This window comes from Streptopelia decaocto (assembly GCF_964273445.1).
Source record: "Streptopelia decaocto genome assembly, chromosome: 1".
In the NCBI taxonomy this organism is placed as follows: domain Eukaryota; kingdom Metazoa; phylum Chordata; class Aves; order Columbiformes; family Columbidae; genus Streptopelia; species Streptopelia decaocto.
In genome coordinates, this window is record NC_138663.1 from 92,510,609 (window position 1) to 92,538,092 (window position 27,484).

The 27,484-nt window shown below is 42.5% G+C and overlaps 1 protein-coding gene across 1 annotated transcript; it reads left to right on the plus strand.

Annotated features, from left to right (window-relative positions):
• Positions 1 to 27,278, plus strand: CRACDL (CRACD like; the record flags this gene model as incomplete). Its single annotated transcript, XM_082071591.1, has 10 exons — positions 1 to 67; positions 1,034 to 1,199; positions 4,339 to 4,474; positions 4,836 to 5,000; positions 5,570 to 5,638; positions 9,041 to 9,271; positions 11,425 to 13,045; positions 23,917 to 24,116; positions 25,883 to 26,015; positions 26,838 to 27,278. The coding sequence occupies 10 exons, from the start codon at positions 1 to 3 to the stop codon at positions 26,981 to 26,983; spliced, it is 2,934 nt and encodes a 977-aa protein (XP_081927717.1). The 3' UTR covers positions 26,984 to 27,278.
• Positions 27,279 to 27,484: the final 206 nt, after the last annotated feature.

A 27,484-nucleotide genomic window follows, 5' to 3' on the forward strand; every position in this document is an offset into this window, starting at 1 on the left:
ATGAGTTCCTCAAGGATAATGGACCCTAAGATGCGAGAGACTGAAGGAGATGGAGAGGACAATTCAGGTAGAATTGCTGCCTTCCCCAGTGAATGAAAAGTGATGTGACTCCTCGAGCTTCAATGGCTTAGCTCCATCGTAGAAGTGAATTTGTTTGCTTAGAGAACACATTCTCCCTTTCTCTCCTCCTGTCTCCAAGAGCTGTTATATTTTTGACATTTTCAGAGACTTGAAGTAAAACTTTTGTAGCATCTTGTGACTAAGTTGACTTTTTTACCCAACAAGATCTGACAATAAATGAAGTACTAGCAGGGATGCCTCACAGGGCTGTTGTGCCAGCTTATATGGGACAGGCACAAGTTGTTGGCTTGTCTTGTGCGAAACTCTGATTTAGTTTTAAGTAGCTCCTTTCACAGAACTTGCAACTGGTCCTAATTAAGGTCTTTCCTCAGTAAGCAGACTAGCATTGCTTTTCAAGATTATTGCTTGATTTCTAGTTTAGTACTTTGTGATCCATTGAGTTTTGTAATTAGCATTCAAAATATTCTGCCTTGTATTATAAAACTGACTTTTTTAAAAGCATTAGCCTCTTGACACTGCACATTCCACCTGTGTAAGCCTTTTCTACATTTAAATTGGTTTTGGTAACATTGTCCTTATCTTCACTATTTAGCTTGCTGAACAAAGGCAGTGGGTTTCCAAGTCGTAATTTGTTCTAACTGTATCCCAGGCTGCTAATACCACAGTTTTTCTTCACAGTCTAATTTTCTCAAGAAGCAAGTAGAAACTCTGTTAAGAAAGATTCTCCACTGTAAATTATTTCTTATGTGTCATAAACATTACAATCCATTCTCCAAGATAGTAGTAATTTCATGGTATCAGTATAGTCTTGAAAAATATTAATGCAAGAGCAGACTTTTTTTGCATCTTCCATGAAAAAAATCCACCTATGCAGAAATTATAAAGGAATTATTATTGTTCCAAAAACTTGCACATGCTGCTGATTGCATCTTCTTTATGTCTCTTCACTTAGGAAAGAAAAAATCAAAGTTCAAATCTTTCAAAAAGTTTTTTGGTAAAAAGAAAAGGAAAGAGACGTCATCTTCTGGGAGCAGTGGTCTGAAGTTATTCCAGTCAACAAGTGACGTTGCAGCCTCTCATGACATGCACGTTAATGATGATTCTGAAGATGAACTTGAGTAAGTCTTTGGACTCTAGCTGGCAAACAAATACAGAACTGCTACAGTGTTTGTAGGTGAAATACACCCCAAATTGCCTCCTTCTCTTGTTCAGAATGCTGCATTCTCAAACAGTTGCCTTTTTTAGGAAAGTACAAATTAAAATGGCTGATGCAAGAGAAATCGCAAGGGAATTGGATGAAGCAAAACAAGAAATAATAACTAAAAAAGCTTTCATTTAATCATAAATAAGCCTTAGGTTACTGTTTCAAAAGAATGCAATTTCCATATTTAAAAATTAATTAGATACTCAGCTTGTATCTTACCAGAATTGTCTTATTCCCCTAAGATGCAACTCCTAAGGATTGCTAAAGAAATGTAGATGCCTAGCCATTTACACCAGGTTTTGAAAGCAAGGAAGGGATAAGGCGATGACTGGAACTGAAATCAGCAGCAACCAGGGGCTGCGAAGCCTTTATTTCCTCTGTGTACATGGGATTCGTCTGACCAAAGGACAAATGTCTGCATCTGAGTTAGTCACCAGCTGCCTTTTATAATCAGCAGAGAAGAAGTCAACGTTTCTAAGAGGGCTTGTGTCATTCTAGTGTAGATCTCTGGAGTTACTCAGGTGAACCAGGCTCTACAAGTGCCAGGGGAGGTTTAGGTTGGACATGAGGAAAAGGTTCTTCCCCCAGAGGGTGGTGAAGCACTGGAACAGGCTCCCCAGGGAGGTGTCACAGCCCCAAGCCTGACAGTGTTCAAGAAGAGACTGGACAACATCCTCAGACACATGGTGTGAACTGTGGGGTTGTCATATGCAGGGACAGGAGTTGGGCTCAATGATCTTTGTGGGTCCCTTCCAACTCAGGACGCTCTACAATTCTATTTCTCCCCACTGAATGTAAATGGGAGCCAGGACTGACCAGCTCCAATGTAGATACCTGTGGCTTATCGTCTGTAGTTAGACCAGGCCTGTCTATCTGTTTGCCTCTGAAAATCCTGTTTTCATTCAGGCATTGCTGAAATGTTCCCCACTGCTGAAAGGTAACCATGAGAAACCCAGTCTAAAGTTCAAATGTGTTCCTGGATGGAGAGATGGACTGAGGAGCCCCTTGGCTGCCTAAAAAGCAAGTCCTTGCATTGACAGATATTGTGCCTCTCAGAACAAGCCTCCTGGTCCTCAGGCAGGAGATGTTGCTGTGCCCAGGGATGGGGAGAGGCAAACCATACCAGCCAGTTAATATGACATTATACAACACGGCCACCAGGCAGCGCCAAACAACCAAAATAAATTATTAACGATTTTTTTTTTTTTCTCTTCTGTGGCATTGGCAACAGTAACAGTCCAGCTTGAAGCCCCAGGGGTTCCTGGCTGGCAGCACCAGGTCTTACAGTGAGCTATAGTGGTGGTGTTTGACAACGTATTTTTAAGAAAATGGATGCTCAGATTTTCTCCCCCTCATGCACAACTCAACAAGGTCATGTCCGAGTAGGTACGATCTTTGGCTGGTTTTGCCATGTTCCTATGCTGTTACTTGCAGGGTTGATACCTTATTGTTCCTTAGTATTTGCTTAGACAGACAAAGACCAGGAAATTCCTTGAAAGGAAGGAAAATCAATTCGAGCACTCATGATCTGAGGAGACATCCAAGGTACCTCCACTATGCATGTGGGAGGTGCATGTCTTCTAGAAAGAGAAAGCAAAGGTAGCACACTGGCGTAAATGTGCACATGGAACAACGCTGCTTATCTGGCTGCCGCTGCAGTCTTTGTAATATGTCGGTGCATTGAGCAGCCATCACAGCCCTGCCTGGCACTTATCTTGCAAATTGCTATAGATCTGTCTGACTCTGGAATCATTGCAGAGATCACGTTTTCACTTAGATAAATTCTTCTTCTAATGTCTGTAATGCATTAAGCAGAAGCAGCAGGCTTTCCTTCCTTTGGCAGCAGGAATACAAATCAACTTTTTCCTGTTATTGTTTTATCAAACATATTTATAGCAGCCATTAAAAGGAAAATGTTATTTTCTGCCATGTTTGTTTATGTTGCTGAATGTCCTATGACAGTCTCTAAGGTCCAAAAATACACAGTTCTTGTCTTTCTTTTTTGCTTCTGTAGAGTGTCTCTTCAATTAACTTGATACTTACATGAACCCAAGCAGTTCTGTGTTCTGGTTTGCCAATTCATAGCTGTCTTACTTTAAAAAAATTAAAAGAAGGGAGTCCTAGAAAAAATGCCATGTGCATGTATTTTTGGTCCCTGCTCAGGCTGTGAACAGAGCTGAGAAAAATGGGCACAAGAGACCTACTAGCAGCAAGCTGTCTGTCTGTGGGTCTCCTGTACCATTGCCATGAGGAAACAAGTTGTTCCTGCCCCACATGTAACATTTGCAAAAAAAGTTACGGCACCACATGCATCAAAAGCAGGAAACAGAATATGAGAGAAGCTACCCACAAAGCATCTCTCGCTTCCTTTCACCAGCCCACAAAGAATGTCCATTAAAAAATGTGTCCTTCACGCTCACAAAGGTAAATCCTGGGGATCTTGATACAGAGCACAGGACCCTGTAAGCATCTGGTAAAGATTTATGCAAATGGTTCTATATGAAAACTATATTGCCTGGAATATTTTTCTTAATGACCTGCATTGCAGAGATATGCTAAATGCTGTACCACACTTAAATAGTAAAAGGTACTTATTCTTCCTATGGTGTTGGTCAGTCACTTGCAAGACCCGGTCTTACATTAGCAAGAATCAGTCCATCTTGGGTACAGCCTTGTTTGTGTGAATTCCCTTCACTTTGCACCTGGGCTCACCTGTGTCCCTGTCACACCACCCAGCTGCTGGCTGCCAGCCAAGGGGCAGCAGCTTTTCCATACCATATAACTCAGTCGCTGGGGCTAAACTGTCTTTAACCTTGCTTCAGTTTGTTAACGTGACAGATAACGGCATTTGCAAGCTTTTGTTTGGTCTTTAAAGGTGTTCCCTAGATTAGCCTGAATGACTGTATTTAGTTCACAGTGAAGTCTGGACTCTGGTGTGTGATGTGTGCTACACACCCATCTCCTGCTCCATGTTTAACAGATCACCTGAGTTTAGAGTAATAGGACTGGCAAAAAAGTCTGTCTGCTTTCACTCATTTGTTGTATTATTCCAGGAGACATAAAGGCATTATGGGGAGCAGAGCTTTGTCACATGATAGCATTTTCATCCCTGAGACTGGGCAAGAGCCTGCAAGGCCAGTAAGAGTGTTTTCCCAAGAAAATGTTTCTGATCGGATTAGAGCTTTACAGGTAATTTATACAACATAATTTTTTCAAATTCAAGAAGTGGAATGGCTTACCAGGCTTGAGTTTTTGGGATAATATTTGTGTTTTAACATTTGATTAGTAAGTAATATCTATCTGCAGCTTACATTAAATATCACATCTGTTAATTAGACAGCAGTATTATATCTTGCTTTACTTAAATGATAGTTGAAAAATGGATAGGTTGTTTGACTGCCTAAGAGAATGCCTCAAGTGAGATGTCCTGTGCTCTGGATCATTTAATTGTGAGGTTAAAATAAAGGTAACTCATTGACCTGAGCTAAAAAATGTGCTGGGGAAACCTCCATCACTATCATATGCTAATATATTTTATGCCATGCTGAAGCTGAAACTCCAGCCTACCATGAAACTGGGACCTCCGCCTCCATTTGGACGTCATGCAAAGCGATCAGAGGATGCTGGGACCAGTTCTGAGGATGATGGATTACCCAGGAGCCCTCCAGAAATGTCTTTGCTCCGTGAAAACTTAAATTCAGGCACAACAACAACAGTGAGTAGTTCTGGTGTTGACAAAAATCAATGTTTAATGACTTGTTTTACCTATGCGTGGAAGGCAGAATAAATTATTTGGTTTGCTATATGTATCACTACTTTATGCCTGAATTACCTTACTCAAAATGGGAAAATGCTATCTCTCTGTGTAAACAGCTACTTAGAATCCCTGTTCCTGTTAAAATATAAATATCATGCCAGAAAATGCAGAACTAGGAAGGAGAGGATGTGTTTGTGCACGTGCATGGGGATACTGGGTTCTCGCTTGAATGTGCTGACAAGAGAGCTCTCTTCTTTAATGTTTTTCTAGACTGTCATCAGAAAAAGAAACATAAAAGAATTTGAAACTTTTTTCTTTTTAAATTATAGTTTTGTTATACATTATTTCATTCTTTATCTGCATGTCCTACACTTTCTGTTTGCAGTGTCCTTGCTAATCCTTAAGACTATAGAGAAAAACAACTTACATTGTCAGTTCCTGTGTGCACTTTGTGTAGATGGTTTCTGCAAGTATATCCAGCTTGTTTGTCATCTTTTACTGAATCTCTTCCTCATTCCATCCCACAGTTCCCTGACTCTCACAAGCACCTTAGCTCTTTGAGTTTAGCTGGAACAGGCAGTGAAGAAGAAGAACAGGTAACTTCTGCCAAATGTATTAAGGGCCAACCAATTACATATATTAAGGGTTTTTTTCATGTAAGATATAAATATTATTTTGTTGTCTGTCTGCTGCAAAAAACAACCGTGTGTGTGTGTGTAATTGCATGCCTGTCTGTTTGCTGTGTTTTTTAATACTTGTCCATCTAACATAAAAGTTATGATTATTTATCAACATAATTCTGACACCAAGTAACCTCCCGTTGATAAAAATTAAGCTCTCTAGAACAGCTCATATCCCTTAGCAAACTTCACAGACATGATTTAATCTCCAAGCATGACCAACTAGACTTAGACATTGAAACAGTATCCCTTTTTTCAAAGATGGGAAATTGCAGGAATGGCTGCTTGGGTTCCACACGTAGGGTAAAGGAGGAAGCCTGTTGAGGAGCTGTGAACAAAATCTAGATCCTCTGAAATCTGCCCAGATCCTTGCTTTAAGTACAAGGTTACCTCACACCGATACAGAAAGTGTTTGCCTGGTGGCAGTGGCTGACACTGCTTCTCAGGAGTCAGAGGTCCAGCCTTCAGTCGGATTCTGGCCACGTGAGCCACCTGCGAGCTGTGAATTTTGCTGAAGTGATGTTTCCAGGGCACAAGTACAGGCAAATAGATGGCTTTCTTCAATCAGCAGCCAGCCCTTCTGGCTGATTAAAGGGCAGTTTGGAAAGGCTCTGAAGAGTCCCTTGTAGTTGTCTGTAGCTGGAGTCATGGTGGAAACAACATAGGGGGTAAAGGAAAAAGCGTTTTCTAGAAATAGAAGGAGGGGTGGAGGAGAATTGCAGAAAGGAAATGGAGAAGTGTGTCCTGAGCTGACTATTCCTGGTTAATTATGCAAAATGTATTTCAAGGGCAGCTGCAGCAGGGCTCAGCAGGGATTTCTGGCCACACTTGTTGGATTTCACATGAAGCTGTTTGAAAAACTGCTTATATGGAGGGAAATTTTAGTATGTTGAAAAAAAAATATGAGAGAACATGTGAAAAAGGTATTTCTTGAAAACTGGTATAGGCTCACTGTGAATTTGCCCAGTCCAGATGCACATTTGCTACAGGAGGATTTATGTCTCCCTGTTGTTCCATTAACATCACTCTGACTCACTCGCTGACTCCTGAGACACAGTGGTGACTCTGCGGTTGCTCAGCTTTTTCCACATGCCCCATCACTGAGCTCAGAGCTCTCTTCATCCCAGTCCAGTTTCAGAGCACAGCCGGAAAGTATCCCCATCTGAAGGCTTTCCTCCAAAACTGCAGGGTCTGCTACCCATCATTTCGGAGAGATCAGCCAGGCTTCTAGAAGTCAGAGGAGACCAGCTCGTGGGGCTGAGGAGTTTTGCACAACACAGCCCTGAGGTTTTGGGCAGCAGTGGCACCTTGCTGTGTCTTGGAAGCTTTCCTGGGTTGAAAAAGGGAGAAAAGGATTGCGACTGTCCCATCTGGGCTTTGGGGATGGGGTTCCGTCATGATGCCTTACCTTGTGCCACCCAGCACAACCAGCTGAAGGACAACTGAGCCATGTGCATGTGAGATTTGGAGAAAGGGATCTGCCATCTGTCCCCTTCTCCATCAGACTTCACCAGAGCCAGGCTTCATGGGACAGGCAACTTCTACAGCTGGCTCCAACCTGGCATTTACTTGGGCTGCTGAAATTTAAGTAACAAACCAGATTCTTGATTTTCCAGCATAATGGCCAACACTGAGCACTGCCAACAAGAGACATGGAAAGCTCTCGAGGAAAAGCAGAAGCCAGAAGAAAGGCAGGCAAACAATGACATGCCTTGAAAGGAAACATGTGCTGCATCTTTATCATGGAGCTGAAATGTCAATGTATTCACTGTTAGATACTAATGTATAATGCAGCCACATATCGTTTGTTGTACATTAGTCATGTTTGAGTACTAGGCTGTAGGTATTATAGAGTGAAAATTGATGAGAGCATTCATTATTCAGCACAGCTGAGCTATTTTGCCTTTTTTTTTTTTTTTTAATAGAAACCATGATCGGAAGCTGTGGATCCGGCCTCCGCTAAAATCAATGGGAGTTTTCCCCTGGCTGTTGAGGAAGCTGTAGCAGGCCCTTGCCACACTACACAGTATCTTTTGGCTGCAGTGCATAATGCAGAACTCCACTTGCAAAACACACTGATGCTTTTTCCCTCCCTAAATAAAATGAACACTATCCTGCTCTCCCTTTCTCCCCTCCAACCGTCTCAGTAAAATACTGCTTCCAGAGAAAATAGAAAGAAGTGAAGAAGAAATAAGAGGAGAGAAGAAGAAAGAAGAAAGAAGAAAAGAAAAAGAAGAAAGAAGAAAGAAGAAAGAAAGAAGAAAGAAGAAAGAAGAAAGAAGAAAGAAGAAAGAAGAAAGAAGAAAGAAGAAAGAAGAAAGAAGAAAGAAGAAAGAAGAAAGAAGAAAGCCATCAGAGGAAGGAATGCAAAGGAGGAAAGCTCCTCTAATGAAATGAACTGGAATTTCAAGCCTGTGAAGGGAGTGGTCATGAGTTGTCAGAGGTCGTGTTAATGCCACGACAGATGGTTTGGAAATATAATTTTGCCTATTTGCAGAAATTGAATCTGAGATAAAGGAAGAAACCTTTTTAAAGTCATTTTTCATAAATTTTTCAGTCTTCTTTTTGCATCAGCCCTGAGACTGGGGTAGGTTTTGGTGAAGTGCGCAGGCAAGCTGAATTCCAGCTTTGTGAAAGTGCTACACCCCTTGGAGCGTTCAGGAGTTGTTTCTAGATGGGGTATTGGCCTCTAGTAGGAATTGCCCATGGTTTCCTTCCCCAGAATAGTCTATAAATGAAATGTTACATTTTGGCTAAACTTCCTAGTTACTTTACAGATATAAATACATGAGGTGATTTAAGTGTCAAGACCATTGACATTTGATTCTTTTGTCTTTAGGAGGGTGTTGTAGAGTTGTAAGGGATCTGATGAAGGATAGGAAGCTAGAGATGTTCCAGCCCAGCCTATCTGTGGGTAGGAGCCCAGGCACAGATGCTGGAGGACAGATGCAGAAAGGAAACTGGCCCTTTGCGTTCCAAAACTGAATACTCTTCATGAATCTGTCTTCTAAACATGGTGGCTGTGTATTTGTGTGCTTTAGTTCTTCTGGTTAAATGTGACTTGGTCCTTTCCAGTGGACAGTATACCATGGTATTCAAGCAGCTAAAAACACAGAATTGCTAACGCTGATACTCCACATGCAACAATAGGAAATACAATGTATTTTAAAGAGATGTCAAAAAGTAAAAGAAGCAACCTTAAAATGCCCATAAACATGGCCTCTTCTTTGTAGAATTGTTATTACCATGTCTTTGTTTTATGACTTTTTTTTTTTTTTTTAATTCTCTATTTGGGGATTCTTTTTTTTTTTTTTTCAGGTTACATTGGGTCGTTCTTCTAGATCTTGCTCTACAGACAGTCAGATGTTCCCCAGGCATGGAGGTGCTAAAACTGGAACTCCCCCGATATCTGACAGTACCATCTTGCCTGCAGCTGATTTTGACACTCCACCTGAGCTTTCCTCTTGCTTGGACAATTCTGCTGCTAAACACAAGCTTTTAATAAAACCCCGGAATCAGAGATCCAGCAAAATGAGAAGATTTTCTCAGGTACTTTTGAAAATAAGCAGTGTCACCTTTGACACCAAACCAGAAAGTTCTTACTGGACTTTATATTTCGAACTCAGATATGATAAGAAAAGTCAGATTGTGGCCCGCATATTTAACTGGGTTTTAACAGTTGTTATTTGATGAGGCTACATAGCTGGAGTAGACACTAGGAACAGATTGAATATTATGAATTTCTGTAACAATTTCTTCATAAATCTACCATGCAATACAATTTAGTATCTTGTTTGTGATGCAGAAGTTGGGGCTGACAGCTTCATTTCTTATTTGAAAAAAACTTTTTTGGAAGTGTTATGATCAACTTGTGTATTTTTCCTAGTCTGAAAGATCCTGTAAAATCTTGAGTCTTTGAGGAACTATTGATGGAGATGTTTTAACTTCCCAAATATAATTTGGCTTATATTTTGAAAAAGCACAGAAAGAATAAATTGTGACCTATTAATTGGAACTGAATTCTGTTTGTTAGGTCTGTCCTTAATTCAGCTCTCTCCCTGCTCCGAAACTTGTAAACCCTTTAAGTGCACTACAGACTTAAAATAAGTCTCCATAAAAAAAAAAAAAAAAAAAAAAAGTATACTAGTATACTATTAAAAACTATTTAAACTATTTAAAAGTGTATATTATTTTTAAAATTGTTGTTTTGAAAGCCATCCTTTTAAAACACCATTTATCAGATTCTTTTTCATATCTTATGAGGGGCATAGCTTAATTTTTCTTCTTTCTCTCCTCTTTCATAACTAAAGTTTGTAGCTCTTACTACAGTATTTTTATTTTATTGTTTGTGGTTTCTTTCAATATTTTAAACACATTAAAGCCATTCAATTGGCTTACTTAATACCGGGAATATTATTTCTTCTGTCTCTAAGTATTATTTTCACTGACATGCTGTATTTTGCAAAATCTGTGAGTGATCTTTCAGCTCGATAGAGCACCATAATGAAGCCAGTTATCTGGAAATGCATGTAAAGCAATCACTCACTGATCAAACCTCTTCTTCCTTGGTAACATTGTACCAAAATAAAATTGCTTTGTCCAGTGTGCCCATAAACTGCCAGGTGACTGAGCCCTCCTGGTTTTCCATGGAGGGTGTTCACATCTTTCGATAATACTATTTTTAATATTTTCCTGCCCAACTCTGCCTGCACACCTTGCTTTTTGCTGACCGATGTCTTGTGCATTTGTGTTCCTGTGTATGTGGATTGTGAATGCAGGTGGCATCGCAGCTCTGTCTTTGCAATTGCACTTTCAAAATGAGAAGTTGGAAGAGAACCCTAAAAGTATCTTCAGAGTGCAAGTTTTGTGTTCTTGGAATTAGGGCCTACATTCAGAATAGGTATTTACCCAACAAACTACAGTGAAACAGTGAGCTAATACAGGGACCATATGAAAGTGCATATTCAGCAGCTTCATAATGTGCTTTCAAATAACCCTGTATATTTAGCCAGTCCTTACCTGAAGCTTAATCAAAAGACCTCACAGATAACTACATATGCGTTTATAAACTTTTATCTAATAGTCTAACCTTGAACGGAAAAGAAGTCCTCTACTTGAAAGAGGCAAGGCTATAATGCTCTCTGGCAGTGGGATAAGACAGAAGACCACCATATGGGATAGATACTCAGCTGGCATAAAGTGTCGTAACCAGACGGACTTGTTAGGTTTTGATCTTCCTTCTCTGTACCCTTCCCTCTTTGGAATCATGCTTTAGGAAGAATGGGTTGTTTTATTTTTAATGCTAGTATAGAGTAGCAAAATACAAAGGGACAGATTTTTCTCTTTCAAGTGCTGCTTTTTGCCTGAGAGCAACACAACATACCCAGTATGTTCTGAGGAATCAAGTGCCAAGGACAGCCCAATGGCCATTGTTTTGATAAACTTCCCATCTACAAAGGCATGAAAGCACTAATTGTGCAGGAGGAAGTGTCACTCATTGCTTTTATATCAGTTAAATACATATTCCAGGATCTGCTTAAATAAAAAAAGCATCCAGTATGTAGGTTGACAAAACAGCAAGCTCAGCACTGGAGGCAAGTATTGCCTTCCTCTCTAAGATCTCGCTTATAAATGCAATGACAAATAAGAAAAAAAGTGAATTTGTACATGGTGATGGGGCTTTCTGAATTTCTTTCTTGCAGAGGACCCAGTCTGAATCTCTGACTGATTTGAGCTGTACCCCAGAAGAAGAAGAAGAAGAGGATGATGAAAAGGAGAGGGAGACAGACTTGCCGTGTGCTGTATTCAAAGCCAGCAATCAAGAACTGCCATGCAGCACAGCTGCAGCGCAGGATGTGGCTTCCTGGCTGAAGCCCAGAATGCCTGAGGACTTTCCTCCTGCTTCAAGACCAGCGATGACTCAGCCCACTTCTGAGTCTGCTGTTGCACAGGAAGTTCCGCTACCAGAGAATAAACCAGAGGGTTGCCAACCAACCCTGGAAACAACGTGTGTGAAGTCTGAGTCCTCATTGCTGTTAGGAGGCAAATATTCTGCAACGTCTTCCTACTCTAGTCCAGACAGAGAAGTACAAAAGCAAGAGGATTCCTCAGAAACACCAGTTCTGTTGGCTGAGGATGTGAGCGATGTGTCAATCAATATTTTAAATCAAGAAAATAAGGAGCCTCCTACTGTGTTTTCAGTAAATAAAATAGCATCTGAAGAAGATATTTCAATTAGTAAGAATAGTATTGTTTGCTTGGAAGGGTCAGAAAAAAATATACAGAAGGATGAACAGACACCTGTGGAAATGCCCTGTAATAAAGACACAAAGAAAGAAGCTGCTCTGTTGTCAGAGTCCAGCAAGCAATTTTCCATAGGCTCTCTCCAGCCCATGGACTCATTCCATGTTTCACATCCTGCTTCCTCAGCATGGATGGGACCATCTGCTTCCTGCTCCCTGGAGAAAACAAAGACAGCACAAGAGGCAGCTGCTTCTGGTAAGGAGAACAGTCAGTTGCTGGTCCACAAGGAGGAACTTTTGGAGAAGAAAGCTGAAAAAGCAGCCAATGAACTCAATGCCTTGAGAAAGTTTTCTGTCTCCTCTGCATGGGAGAGACCAAGGACCAGAAGCCTACATTTCCCAGAAAGATCAGAGTTGGAAAGCCCATTAAATACTGGATTCTTCCTGTCCAAAGAAAAGGTCTCCTTGGGAAATGAGAAGTGGAAAGAAGATTTGCAGAAAGGATCAGATCTGGAGGAGGAAAAAAGTAGCAACAAAAAGCAGGCTTGGCTGCCAGAGTCCAACTCCGAGAACTCAGGCCAACCTACAGAAATTTTGGCTGGCTGCGTTTCTCCGGCTGTCGATGCAGTGCCGGTGCCAAGTGATTCTTCAGTGATACCTCAGAACCAGCCAAGCTGTGAAGATAAAAGTCCTTTTCAAGTGAAACTTAGATCCACCTCACTGTCCTTGAAATATAGAGACAACTCATCACCAGAATCAAAAGGGATTAAAAGATACAGTGCAGAGATTAATTTAGAAAATGAGGGATTGACTTCATTTCTGAAAGGTGATAAGGCACAGATCAAAAAAACAGCCGATACAAATATTGGTGATTCTTTAAATGAAAAGATCAAACCCAAAGCTAAGTCTTCTGAACAGCTTAGTAGCAAACCTCCATTGCCTAAAAAGCCAGCCTTGCAAAACATCACCCTTCCAATTACTGCTGCAAACAAGGAGAAGCAGGACAAAGCAATTCACTCTCCTGAATCCAGAAATGAAGATAGAGACTTGGAGAAAAAGCCAAATCCTTGTAAATTGCCTGGTAAGACTCCCGCTACTTTATAAAGTTGTCTTAACTCACAAGGAATGACCTTATCGGTGAGAGAGCGTGAGGCAGCCCTGTCGTGTCAATAGCAGCACTGGTGTGTGCAAGCTGACGGCTCTGCCTTCAGTGATGTTGCTCCTTGATTCTCCTTTGCTGAAAAGATTATCAGAAGGACAGCAGGGAAGAAGCAGCAGAGAGAATAAGTTATTTTTGTCTATGATTTTTGCATTTCAGGGAATTGTTTAAAGGATGTTCAAAGTGACACTCAAAAAATAAAGTGCATTAGCAAGTATTGTGAAACAGAAATATCAAGCCACTACGCATCCCCATTCAGAGCTGCTGTATGGCAATTTAAAAGCCCGGAGCACATATTAAGTGGAGTGCCCTGCATGGGATGAGTGACTCAAACCTCTAGACCTTCTTTGTTACTACAGCATTGAGGCAGAAACACTAGTAACTGCCTGGCATGCTCAACACGCCATTTATTTATTGTCTCCTGTGAGCTTTGCTTATTCATTTATCCATCTTTATCATTACTCATTCCTTGTTTAAAAACAAAAAAATAACTACCATGCAGCTTCCTGGAGTTTAAAGCCAGGAGAAACCATAAGATCCTGTCTACTGCAGATTGTTAAATTTCACCCTGTTGTCTGTATGATATAATTGGGTTGGAGTTAAAAAAAAAAAAAATCAGTCCTCTGGAGACTAATATGCTTTGTGCTACAGGCAGGGAACAGAAAGAAATGGAAGTGGCACCATTGTCTGAGGTCTTTGCAATGACAGTAAACAAGTGAGATGAAGTATGCTCAAGCATTTCTAGCAGGAGACCTCTGCTCTTTACTTCAGAGAGCAGCCAAAACGGAAAAAAAAATCCTCCCATCTTCTGATAAGTGGGAGAAGCTTCGTTCCCTGCCCTGAATCTGTCTGATGTTAAGAATGTCAGGAGGAGATTGCGGCCAAGTCAATGAAAAGGTTTCTTTGTGCCGCTGCAGAGCTCCCCTCCGTGGTTGCTCTAGTCCAGTTGGGGTCAGTCTCTGGGCCTTAGAGGCAGGGAAACACCAAGCCAAAATAAGACCTCAGGACACAGCAAGCTACTTGCCCTGTAGCATGACAAAAGCCTCCTCCTGGCCCCAGACAGCTGATTCCAGTTGTCACCTGCTGCAGAATTGCAGATGGTTTTGCAGGGGTCTGGCCATGTTTACAGCTTCCTTCTCTCCCCACAGCCATAAAGGATTCACTGCCTCCATGGCCAGACGAGGCTCCCACAGCCATCCAGCCAGATCCTCCCTGCACCCCATGAGCAAGGTGCTCCCACTTTGTGTAATCCCAGCCCTCCCTTAAGGGCCTTTTCCCCTGTGCCCTGCCCTGAGGAGTAGTTAATTATTTGAGGTGATGCCCAAATCTCTGATTGATTGAGATTCTGAGGAAGGTCATACCAGGAACAAGTGAGGAGGCCTGGCATGGTAGGGCTGGTCTGGCAGAGGACAGAGGGAAGCAGCAGAGGTACCAGCACTCCAGCACACAGCCTGTCTTTTCATCCCTCTTGCTGAGCCCCGGGTGCCTGCAGCGGGAGTGGGGCAGGAGACAGCGGGTTCTGGAGAAGGGAAAAGGGAAAGAAATGGAGCTGGGGAGCACGTTTCTCCTCCAGGCTTCTCTTCTTGCTCCTCAGCCCTGGGGTGCAGGAGACTCCTGCCTACAGGCTCAGGACAGTCCTCTGCAAAACAGGGTCTGCAGATGGGAGCTGTTCCCTGGCTCCACTGGCAGGGTTGCACGCACCTAGAATTTGAACCTGGAGTTGCAGGTCAAGGAGCCCTGTTTTGGACATGTTCCTCTCCACCTGGCAGTATTACACCGAATCTATATGGCCTGGGGTTGTTTAACACAGTGGTTCAGATTGGTCTGCAGTGGTAAATAGTCTTCTTCCTTATCTAATGCCCCACTGATCTTATTCTATCACCTTAAGCAAAGCTGCTACAGTTTTCCACCTATTTCCAACTTCGAGTTGCTTGATAAAGGGGTTCTGATATGTGGGCATGCCAGACTCAGAAATAGTTTAATTCTAAATACAAAGGAGTCTGCTTCAAACTGACCTGGGGTCCTTCCTACCCCTTGGGAGACCTTTCTGCTTAGACATCTGACCAAGTACCTCCTTGTGCTAAGTTGCCACATCTACCTGAGCTGGCTGTCAGTGAACAAGGTGTCCTCACCTCCTCTGGTCGCCCTGGCACCACACCAGCCTTGGTGAGGGCATTTGCACTGTGGCTCCAGAAGCGATGCCCCTCTCTAAGATGTAGGAGAGCAACGGGACGCAATGAGGGCTTAGTGGGGCAATACCACTGCCCAAATGCATTTTAGGTTCTTTGAAATGTGTGCCTCAGCCCAGGGAGTCGGGAGCAGGAGAAATCTGACAAGTGTGATCAGCACGGCCCTTTGTAGATTGCACGGCTTGCCAGCCATCTCTGGCCTCCTGATCGGCTGGGACACCCACTTTATTTTGTCCGTCTACCCTTAACACTGGCACCCAGCCGCTTCCTAGCCCTTGAGTTCATCAGCCCTTTTGAAGAACTGTGGTCACCATCAGGAGGCACTTTATGCTGTCAAGGAGTTTCTTCCCACTGCATGTTAGGAAATCCCTGTGCTGAACAAGATGAACTGTGAAATGGTGATGTAAGGGGTTGCAGTTCCCTTCTCATGTACTCTCATCTCAAAAAGGTCAGTTTGCTGTGTTGTGCGGTGAGCAGAGCAATTTGATTCGTTCAGTTCATTTTTTAGCTTTTTCAGCACTCCTGGTACCCAAGGCTATGGGAGGGATGGCGGCTCACCACCCCAGAGAAAGCAGCGCTCCTGCTCTCCAGAGGTTTCTGGAGAACTAGCTGGGGATTGCCAGGCCTCTGTCACCCTGCAAGGTGGCTTTTCAATGGCTTTGTGAAATTAGTCACCCCAGAAGGAGTAATTTTTAAGTTTCTGGAACCAAAGCCACAAGTATTTGTAGGAATTAAAAGGTTAAGCTGTGTTGTTTGGGGTTGATACATTCTGCTGTAAATCCTGTAAAGGGCAGAAACAATTAACATATGCTAACAGGTTGTTACAGGAGCAAAGCCATAAGCAATACCTGGGTGAATGTGAATATTAGGATTTATAAAAGTCAGTAACTGAGGAGCTGTAGCAGGGAGACATGCTCTAACAGAGAAAAGGAGCTCAGGGAGAGATGGTGAACGTAACAGTGAATGAAAGTGGTGTGTATTGTCTGGCAAATACAGCCTCTGAAATGACAAGAAAAATGTTTCTCTCTATGTAAAAAAAGACATTGCTTTAATGCTGTCCTGGCTACAGCTGAGAAGAAATCTGTCTTAGGGGTTTTTTTTCCAAAATAAGTTGCTTTTTCAGTTGTGTCAGGCTATTTTGCAATATGGCTGTTTTCCAGCAGTGAAATAGACTTTGATGCAAACATAGCAGTTTCTTGTGTAAAAAAGACTCTCCTGGCATCAGTGGTACAGATCCAACCAAAAGTCAAATACCTCACAGAGAAGCTTACAGAAGAAAGAAATGTCAGAAATACTTAGCCAAATCTTTTAGAATAGCTTTGTGTGACATTAAAGAAGTGGGTGTGTACACTGACACAAATGCATGTAGTGCTTTAATAAACAAAGGGAAATATGTAGGCCAGGATATACTAAATGTCATATGCATTTGTAAAGCCCTTCTTAAAATAACTGGTGTTTTATAAATGAGCAAAAATACAACAGTGTGAAATTAAATATGCATGCATAAGCAGTGTTATAAAACAATGACACCGTTGTATACAGGAGGTGTTATCTCCCTGTATAAAGTTGTTTGGAATAGTTTTGAGTATGTTTGCTTTTAAAATACGCAGGGAATCCACAAGTTAGCTTTGCTTGCTGTTAGAGGTATGACTTTCAAAAGGCTCTAATATTCTGCCTCTGACCTTTTGCCTGCACGGATGTATGTAAAGAGCAACCACTCTCTGAAGTCCTTGCAGGCATAAGATGTTCATTTTCAGGTATGAGATACAAATGTTATGAAGAGTCTACTGTATTTTGTGTGCACAAAGGCTTTTAGATTTAAAGAAAACAGGTACAACAATATCTGAGGCCAGCTCCAAAAAAAATAATCAATCCCTAAATCTCAGGGTAATGTTTAAATACGTCTTTGCAGTAGTTACCCATATAAGCAGCACACACACCCCCAGATACACTTGAATACACTGAATATATCTGTCTGTCAATAGACAGAAATAGGTATGTATTTCTTTCTCACTCTGTGTGTGTGTGTGTATAAACGAATGCACAATAACAAGTCAACCAAAGATCTCTTTTTGTACATAAAGATTAATGTTTTATCTTCATCTTATTGTTCACACAACCAGTGTGACACATGTTAAAGGATAATATCCAACTATCAATGAGAAGTGCACACATTCATTTCCACAATATTTAGGCAGAACAAATTTCATCTATAAGATCAGAGCTTTAGTCTGAGGAAAGAAAAAAAAGTGCTTTAGTGAGGCACTGAAGGAAACAGATACCTGCATTTAATGAGGCTGCAGCAGGGGAATTATTAAGAGGAATCCTGAGGGACCACTGAGGCAGACAGCCCTGCCACTCTGTGACCCAGCGGAGAGGAGCTTGGTTGATTCTGATGTGGGGGAGGGAATGGAGAAGGTGGCTGTGGTTCATTGGCTTCAGGGCTCGTCCTCAGGGGTCAGTCTGGAAGCTGCAGAAGTGATGGAGAAGGCAGATGAAGCAGCTGGTCTTGCAACTGTCTGTGTGTTTGGTGGCTGTGGTGAAGAGCAGAAGGGAGGACTTCAGCAGCCTCTGGGAGTGCTTGCAAGTGGCAGCAGAAGACCTCAGCAGCTTACATTAAATGCTAGTTTTAATAAATGGTGACATTACACGCAGAGCGGCTTGACAAGTTCTGACCTGGTATCTTCCCCTAGTCAGTGACTTATCCTGAGGGGAAAAGGAGGCTCGCTTGTCTTTTGGAAAGCCTCAGGCCAAGTCAGCTCTAAGGAGACCAGGGAAAGATCCAATCATGAGGTTAAAACTGTGAGTGAACAAGAGACAAATCGCTGCCAGCAATATCCTTTATTAGCTAATGAAGTTATTCAGTAACAAGTTGAATAGCATATTGTTTAAAATAACATGTTGTAATAAGAACTGAAGAATATGATTCAGAATTTAGTTTTATTCAGGAAGTCTCCCAATCGTAACGCAGAAGCAAGAGGCTCAGCCCTGCTTCATCGGAGGAGAAGTGAAACACAGGGCGTTTGTGGTGGTTGTGGCCTGTCGGACTCACACAGCTGTCAACGCAGGATGCCACTGCTTGCATTTCGTACTATGTAATCACCCTAAAAGTGCATTTACCAGCTGGGAACTGCTGTGCCAGCTGTTGTGCACACCATGTACAGCAGAAGCAGGAATTAGATTGTGCTTTTGAGTACTTTTCGTTCCACTGTCTGTCTGGTTCCTTAAACGCTGTGCTTCGCCACATGGTGAACCATAAAAGTGTGCAGACTGTCTCATGAGTGGATGAGGTAAGATAGGGAGGGCTTGTTCAAGGTGGTCAGGCAGTCACTGAACTGAGGAAGATGTGCAAGCAACACTTCTCTTGTGAATAGTCACTTCCTGAGAAAGCTTTTGGCCTTTTGGTGCCCCTCAGGGTACCAAGAGCTCTGTAGGACAGTCTCAGATCACCTCAAACTGCCAACTTACTTCACCTGGATTACTTCATCACCTTTCATCCTTATGGCTGGAAAAATGGCGCTTATATACTGCCAAGAAGCCTTCTCCAGATGGAGGTGGGAGGATGTAAAACCTTTGGGAAATGGGAAAGATAATAAATAGTGAATACACCTCTTCTACCCCTTACAGTAATTCTGCCTGACAGAAGAGGTAGAAAATCCTGTACAGGTTGCATCTGATGTTTTTTTTTTGCTGAAGAGAAGACATGTCCCCTGCCTTGCCTGCCTGCCTGGCTTTCTGCAGCAAAGGCTTTCACAGGAACAAGGGCAGAACATAATTGCTTAAATAAACAAGAAAGCCCCTCCCAGAAGCTCTTGATCCTCTGTAGGTGATAGTACTCTGCTGTCCTAAGTCAGACCCATACAGATACATATAAAATAAAGAGCTTTTGTTCCCTGCTATCACAGAAGCATTCTGATACCATCTCTTATGGGATGATACTTGGCTTTAATTCGGCTGCCTCGTAATTGGCATGACTAGGATGTCTGGCGTCTCATCAGGGATAATTGTCTGAAGAGCCAAAGTGCTTGGTGCCTTCGTTAGGAGTATCTGCCTTATGAAAAACATTTTTATAATAGCAGCCTCCAGACATGTTGCTGCGTGACTGGGAACCCCGTTGTGCTAGGCAGTGCACATCAAAATAACAGGAAGATGAATCCTAAATCCATGAGGATGACAGAGAAACAGAAGCACAGGCAGCAATAAGACCATCAAATGCAGTGCACTAAGCAGAGCCTGGGCATAGCAGTCATTTTGTTGGTATCGATTGTGTGGTGGGAGCAGAGGAAGAGCAATGTGTGGTTCAGTTGGTGTTTACAGAAAGCTCTTGTGGTGTGACAGGGAAAATGGGACAAAACACAAAGGGTGATTTTGTATCAGAGAGACTAAGACAGGGTTTTCAGGCATTGGAACAGGCTGCCCAGGGATGTGCTTGAGCTACCATCCCTGGAATTGTTTAAAAGACTTGGAGATATGGTGCTCAGGTACATGGTTTAGTGATAGACTTGACAGTGTTAGGTTAACAGTTGGACTCGATGATCTTAAAGGTCTTTTCCAACCCAAATGATTCTATGATTCTAAGACATACATCAATAGGAGCGTCAAGGGAGAAGCCTGGTTCGTAACATCATAGGAAAACTGGTGGGTGGACTGAAAAGGATCTTCAGGGTGAAGATGTTGGTGTTTGTGAGCACCGAGACATTACCAACAGTGAAAGAAAGTAGAAAGGTGATGGAAAAGGATGTGTGTGGTGGTGTGCCTGTAGCTGGATGGTCAGAGAAGCAGCCAGTCTTCTCCGGGCTGAGAAGAGGCCTGTACATGTGAGGAAGGATCTGTTTGATGGGATGGATTTACAGGATGAGTCCAGCAGAGCACAGGGAGGCTTCAATGAGGAAACATCTTCATAATACTGAGCATAAATGTTGGATAGTTATTCATTACAGGATGCTAGGAAAATTAGTTAACTAATTTGGATAAAAGTTAACTAAAGTGAAAATTACTTTATATATTGTGTGAGGGATCCTCCCCTCTGAGGAAGATGAGACATCACCATCACCTTCAGCGTTGGCAGTCAGTCTGTATCACAGTGGGGCTTTGGGAACTGATGGAGCGTGGTACCCGGCTTTACTGGGTAATCCACTAACAGATCCTGCCCAAATTGCTCATGACCTAAAAAGGTGCAGACAGGTTCAAGGGCATGGGCTACAAGCACAAGAGAGAATGTGGTGGCAGGTGCATTAGCAGACCTCATATCAATTCAACTGTGTGGGTCTACTGAGAATGGTCCTAATGAGATTTGTCCTGAGATCATAGGATCATAGAATAGTTTGGGTTGGAAGGGACCTTCAAGGGTCATCTGGTTCAACCCCCCTGCAATGAGCAGGGACATCTTCAACTAGATTGGATACTCGGAGAAGATGGGATAGCAGTCCTTGAGCTGATAGTGGTTATCTTGGCAAATTGTGGAAGATAAGGGCCACTCCAGAAGGTCGCACTTCTTGAAAAGGCAGCTGAGATAGAGAAAAGAGAGAGAGGGAGAAAAGGAGTTATATACCACTTGACTTAATATGAAACACTGAAAGAAATAATTGAGCTATTTCAAAACGTCTACAAGATAACATACATACAAGTTCCAACCAATATGGCTTCGTCAAGAGCAGTCAAATCAAATGATAGCTGGTGTCATAGGGCATTCCTATAAATATCATGATGTTCCTATAAATATAGTCTTGGTGGGGCTATTCCTTGCATTGATGCAAAGCTACTGAGTGCCAGCCAATGATTCACTGTCATATTAGATGGTGGCCATATTAGGTGTGACACTATTCAGTATATTTAATGGCATGGGTGACAGAGCTAAGTGCGTGCTTATTACATTTGCAAGTATTACTAAGCTGGAAAGCCTGTGGGCACACTGGAGGACAGTAACAGAAATCAGGATTATCTTGAGAAAGTGGAAATGTAGTTTGAAAATAATATTTTCAATATAGACAAGTCAAAAGTTCTGTTATGTGTGCGAACATAATGTGATGCACAGGCACAAAAGCAGGGGGGGAAGTAACGTGATCTGGAGCTCACAAACTAAAGACAAAACAGAAATAATATAATACTGCAAGAAACTCATCATACTGATTGATGTGTAGAGGAGACCATCTCAGGTGAAGTGAGGTGGTCCTTCCATAACACCTGATGCCAGCACCATTTCATCTCAAGTGCTACGTGCCAGTTTTGTGCACTATATTTTGAAGAAGATTTGGACCAAATTAGGAAAATTCCTACAAACACAAGAGTGATCTAGAGAATAAGACTAATCAGAAACGTTTTAAAAATGTGGAAAACATGGTCTGAGTCTTCAAATGCATAAAAGGCTGCCACAAGGAGGCTATAAGTAATTTGCCTGTGTCTATAGTGTACAGGAGAAGAAGTTAAGGAATTAAATTAAAGCAAGGAAGACGTAACTTACCAAACAGGGAAAAGATCTGGCAGCAAAAGAAGAGCAAAGGCATAGGACAGGTTGTCTCAGGAGACTCTGAAATCTGTCCCATGTTTGGAGGGTTTTAAGAACAGGCTAGATACATATTTGTCAGGAAACAGTTTATGTGAAAATCATCTTGCAACTGATCTTGCCTTTTAGCTGAAGGATAGACCAGATGACATCTTGAGATCTCTCCAATCTTATTTTCTATCATCCTGTAAATTGAGACAAAAATGAAGCCAGGGCAGCTAGTGAAGAGAAGAAGAATATGGGAGGAACAGCTGTTGGCATGGAAAGCTGGGATGTAGGTGGGATGCAGAGAATTGGAGTAACTGCAAGAGAGGGGGAAGTTCTTCCTGTGTCCAGGGGCCCTGCTTTACTGTGCTGCATTTGCACAGCTGGACTTTCTGGCTTGTTTCTCTCAGAATTTTCCCTGCAAGATCACATGAGGTGAACACGAAGGGAAATGCAGGCATCAGCTGGCAAAATATCTTGCTTTGGCCTTAAAGCAAAACTTGTGTTTTCTCTTTTTGTGGTTTTTAGCTGACATAAGCTTTACACTGTTTTCTTGCTCAAATAACTAGTCTGTCTCTGGTGAGGTACAAAAATGACTTGAGAAAGTCCCTGAGCAAAGGAAGTTTGTGGGCTTTCATAATGTGCCTGAGTTTGCAGACTCCAGCTCTTGGGAGAGCATCATCCTTTTCATCTCCTCTGCCTTCATGAGGCTTCTCAAATGTGCCTTCAGAGACATTTGCCTGCTTTCCTGATTGGGGCCACATTCCTCTAAATGAGACCATAGCCTTCCAGAAACATCTGTCATCTCCATGGGGTTCTGTAGCTGGGTGGCCCAGCTCTGTGCCAGTATAGCAGCTGAGGCCTGAGGGAGGCTGGCACACTGGGACAGTAATCCTTCCTGGATGGGTCTGCCTCCTCCTGGGTCCCTGCAAAGGATGCTACCTAGGTAACTTTTCCTAGGGGCATGACCACATGTGATTTGAAGATGAGAAGCTTAACTTCTGCTCTGAAATAGCCTTCTGTAAATTTGGGTATGTTAGTGGCCAGAAACGGCTGGGAGAAGTTAAATTATTTTTCCCTAAGGCCGTGACGTGGCTCTAACGTGGTTCTAAGGGTGTTAGTGTTGCTCTTGTTCATCTTTTAAACCACACAGTTGGAAAACTGAATTTTGAGTGCACTGTGAGCCAATGAAGAAGTGGAGAACCTGAGGGCTGGAGCCAACAGAGGAGCTGAGTCTCTCCTCTTGATATAGTTCTGCTCACCATACAGGCAGGATTTTCCTTCACAGAATACTTGCATAGTGGGTATTTCACTTCCCCGTACCTCTGTGTACCTCTTGTTCCTGGGTAGCAGTTGTGAGGACAACGGGGCAGAACTTTTGACCCTTTACACTAGAAGTGCTTTTATTTTCCTGTCTTGCTGAAATCTCAGTTCTGGTAGAGCACCATGAGAGTGGCTGGCCACAATGGAGAGCACGGTCAGCGTCAGCAGGGATAAGTCACAGTAAAACTCACATGAAAAGACCGTGACTTAACCCTGTGGTTTTAGCAGCATTTCTGTATGTTCAAGCACCACGAACTCATGCTCAGTCACCCACAGGACCGACAGGCATCATGGGGCCGTGCGAGGGAGGCTGCTCCCAACAGGGGGGAAGGAGGGCAGGGACCAGGCGAAGGCTCTGGCTGCCACGGCAGGGGCATGGGAAGTGCCAGGGGTGAGGGCAGAGGCAGCAGGGAGCAGGTTGCCTTTGCAGCACCACAGTCCAGCTGTGTCCAGCTTTGAACCAGCTGCTGCTTGTCTCCAAGAGGCCACGGAGCAGATGGGAGGAGGAGGAGGTAGAAGGGGGAGACTTTGGGAAATGGGTTTCTGCCTCTCCCTCGTGTGAGAGCAGTGACACTGCGACTGTAGCTGAACAAAGATGCAAAGTGTTTTTCACCAGTAAAACGGTAAGTTGAAACAGTGAGCACAGGAATATTGCTCCCTGGAGACCGAACTAAACAGAATTCCTATTTACCCAAGCTGGCCACATGTCCTGGGACCAATCTGCATCTTGAGCAAGCACGAGCTAATGACATCTCTCTTTCAAATAACCATGTACATAAATCACCTGCCAACAGAGAGAAGCATGCCTTCCCCCGTGGCTGCTGGAGACCCTGGAAGAGATCCCGACAGCCCCACAGAGCCAGCCTGGATTTCCATCGCGAGGCAAAAGCAGAGGGGCATGCAGCAGGACCAGGAACCCGACAGAGAAAAACCTGTGGCTCCAGATGTGAAGTCAGACATAGAGAAACAGAATAAAGAGAAGGAACGAGCAGAGGTACTTACAGTACAAATTCGTGATGCTTTTGTGTCACCTTCCTCTAGTATTCTTTGAATCTACTGTTATATTATCAGTCATGCCATAACGATTACAGATACTTAATGAGTATAATTATAAGTAACAAAGACACTGCTCTCGGAAATGTGTTACAGATTCAGAGTCCCCTCATTGCTCAGATAAGTAATTTTATATCTCTGAGAAGTTCTGGAACTATGTGAGGTGTGTACGATTTTTTGGGTGCCCAATATATACTTACCAGATCTAACGTGTGCATTGCATGCTACAATACCCCAAACAAGGTGCTAAACTCTACCATCTCAGATCTCTCTCAATACAGAGGGAATACATTTTCTTTAATTATCCTTCCAAGCACAGCATTTCATTGAACCTTCTATACCTCCTGACTGATTTAACACTGAATGAACAGCTCGGTCCCAGAAGCTCCTAGGTAACAATTTTTAGAGCCTTGAGAAGTGAAACAGTATAAAAATAACTTTTGCACTTGCAGACAGTGCCAAGATATAATTTCTGGTTCTCTGTATATGGATAACTCGGACGCCCATGTGGTGGAATATGCGCTGACACTGTCTCTCCAAAGATTCCATGCAAAAGAGGGTGAAACCTGTAGCAAGTGATCGTCTCAGATGATAAAGCTGTGCTCACAGAAGTGCTTGGCATTCATCCAGAATACTGACAAGGCTTCCCTGGTACTGGGCTGGCTCAGGGAAGCAGCAGCCTGTGAGTGCTGCCTGTGTTGCTTGGTGCACAGTAAGAACCCGGCACTGATGCAGGAGCATTTGTGTCCTATAGCAGCATAGCATTCCCAGTGCAAACAGCCTACTTTCTTGCTTCAGACTTGGTACTTTTAGACACCCAGATAGCTGTATTATATCCTGGAATAAGAGATCTCTAGACAGCGAAAAATAGCAGTGGTTACATTAACAAGAAATAACACCTAATAAAATATCTAGGCAAGATTATGAACTGCAATAATGTTCAACATTGTCATACCACTTAAAACACCAAGGGTTTAAATGATCCCAAAATACAGTTTGTGTCAGAATAGGAAACTCCAGATTTTAGCTGGCAATGTTCCCTAAAATTCGTGCCATGCATTTTATTTCCCTATATCAGCTAGCAGAGAAACATGCCAAGATGCTCCTGACTGCCGTGCATGAGGCTTGGTGCCACTGCACTACTCCCCCTTTCTCCTTCTCCCACATGGCACCAGGCACCATCACTTCAGGCTAGTTTGTGATACTGGCAAGAAAATCCATGGGAGGATGTGTTCGATTTCTTTTTTTAATGGAAAATCCATTATACTGTCAACCCTCCAAAAATACATTATACTGTCAACCCTCCAAAAATACAGTGCACTAATCCACAAAATGTGGGAGGTGGAAGGAAAACATGAGAGAACAAGGCTGTCTCCAAATCCTATATATGTTTGTAGAAGTGTGCAAAGGGTTTGGAATACATTTTGCGTTGAAGACTACAATAACCTACTCATAGATACCATTATGAATATGAGATACAGAGAGATAGTTTGAATTTGTAAAGTTGAGTATTGTGAATGCTACCGTGAAATCACTGGAGCTTTCTGTACAGGTATCAGCTCAAGTGAGAGATGTGAGACCAATGTGAGACAAGCGCACTGGGCTTCAGACCATGACAGGCACCACATCCACTCCCTTTGCTTGTGCTCTTCCAAACCGGTGTCATTCTCTCTGCTTTACCTGGATTTTATCCCTCTCTGTGTCTAGGGGTCTGTGAAGCAATGGAGCAAACCTTCACACTTGGCACCTAAAACCCCTCCTGAAGAACAAAGGAACGAGACAAAGTTTGAAGTGAAGGAGCCGCTGCTGAGAACAAATTCACTGTCACATTATGTTCCTGGTAGGAAATAAAATGCTTAAAATGTAGTCTGCTATCTCACAACCTTGTCAGAAGAAATCTTGCTTGAGTTTGATGCAAAAAGCATAGAGGTTGGATCCTAATCTCTCTCCCAGCCTCACAAGAGCAGGGGCAAACTCTTTTCTCAGCACTCGCATCTGGGGTTTTGTTTGGTGGCATCTTCCTTTTACCACTTTGATTGCACAATAGTCAAAACTCTTGTTGAAATTAATTAATTGAGAGCACTGCGCTGTTTCACAGGACAGGGTTCCAAATGCACTATCCTGGTGTAAAATGTAAAATGCATGGAAAATTATTTTCAATAGTGTTCAATTTTAATGTGGTTTCCTCAGCAAGCTGGAATGGTGTGATCACAAACTGTCTGCCCATCAGTCTTTCCACAATAACTTTAAATCTACTTGGTAAATTCAAATTTGAAAGGAGGGCAGAAGTTTGGAAGGTAATAAAATTCCTGTTAGCTGGGGGCTGGGTGAAGGAGGAATTTGCAAATGAATGTTCTTGTTAATGAAAAGACTCTCTCTTATTTGGCCTGAGTGTTAAACACAGGGTATGGCAAGGAATCCAGGTCATGCTGTTGGTTTTGGTAAGTTTAGGGACCAAAAGATATTGATGAATTAGAAAAACAGTGTTTTCTTTTGGGCACAGAATGGTTATTGTCTCAATAATATGTTGCAGAAGAAGCTTCCATGTGAAATGTAAAGATTTTCTACTGTAAGGCAAGGCATGAGAAGTTATTAATGAAAGAGCCAGGGTGTGTAGGTGCACAGCTCATGAACATGAATTGTCCATGTGTTTTATTCACAGTAGCTCCGTCACCAGCCCTGGTGGATAAAGAAGAAATAAGCCACTTTAAGAAAGCCAGTAATGCTGCTGCGGATCAGCCATCATGGTTTGAACTGGCCAAAAAGAAATCACAGGCTTGGAGTGATATGCCACGGATTGTAAAATAAAAGGGTGCAGATGAATAGCATCTTTCATAATTACATCAACTACTTAACTGAACTTCTATGGACCAGCTAATCACAGTGAAGAATCTCTTGATACACAAGAAGGGTTTTATTATACAGCTGTGGAGAAAGTGTGCAATAGGTGCAGTCAAAAAGTTTACCTTCAGCTTTGTAGCAATCAGGATCGCAATGGCAATGGATTACTTAAATTATGCTAAGGATATACTTACACTTTGGAGAATAAAACTTTTTCCTTATGTATTTCCAGCGTTTTCTGCTTTTAATGACATTTGCATCAAAACAGGACCTTTGCTAAACTTTGCTGAGCTTCTGTTGTTGCTGGCAACTTCTATTTGTTATGGTTTTCTCTGTTTACATTTATAAATTGTGCACTAACATTCTGATTCCGTTGATGTGTTTCACTGGAATCGCCTGACATTCTTTCTATCAAAGCTGTTTGGACCACGGAGGTATTCATTAATAGCTGTTAGTGAGTACTACATT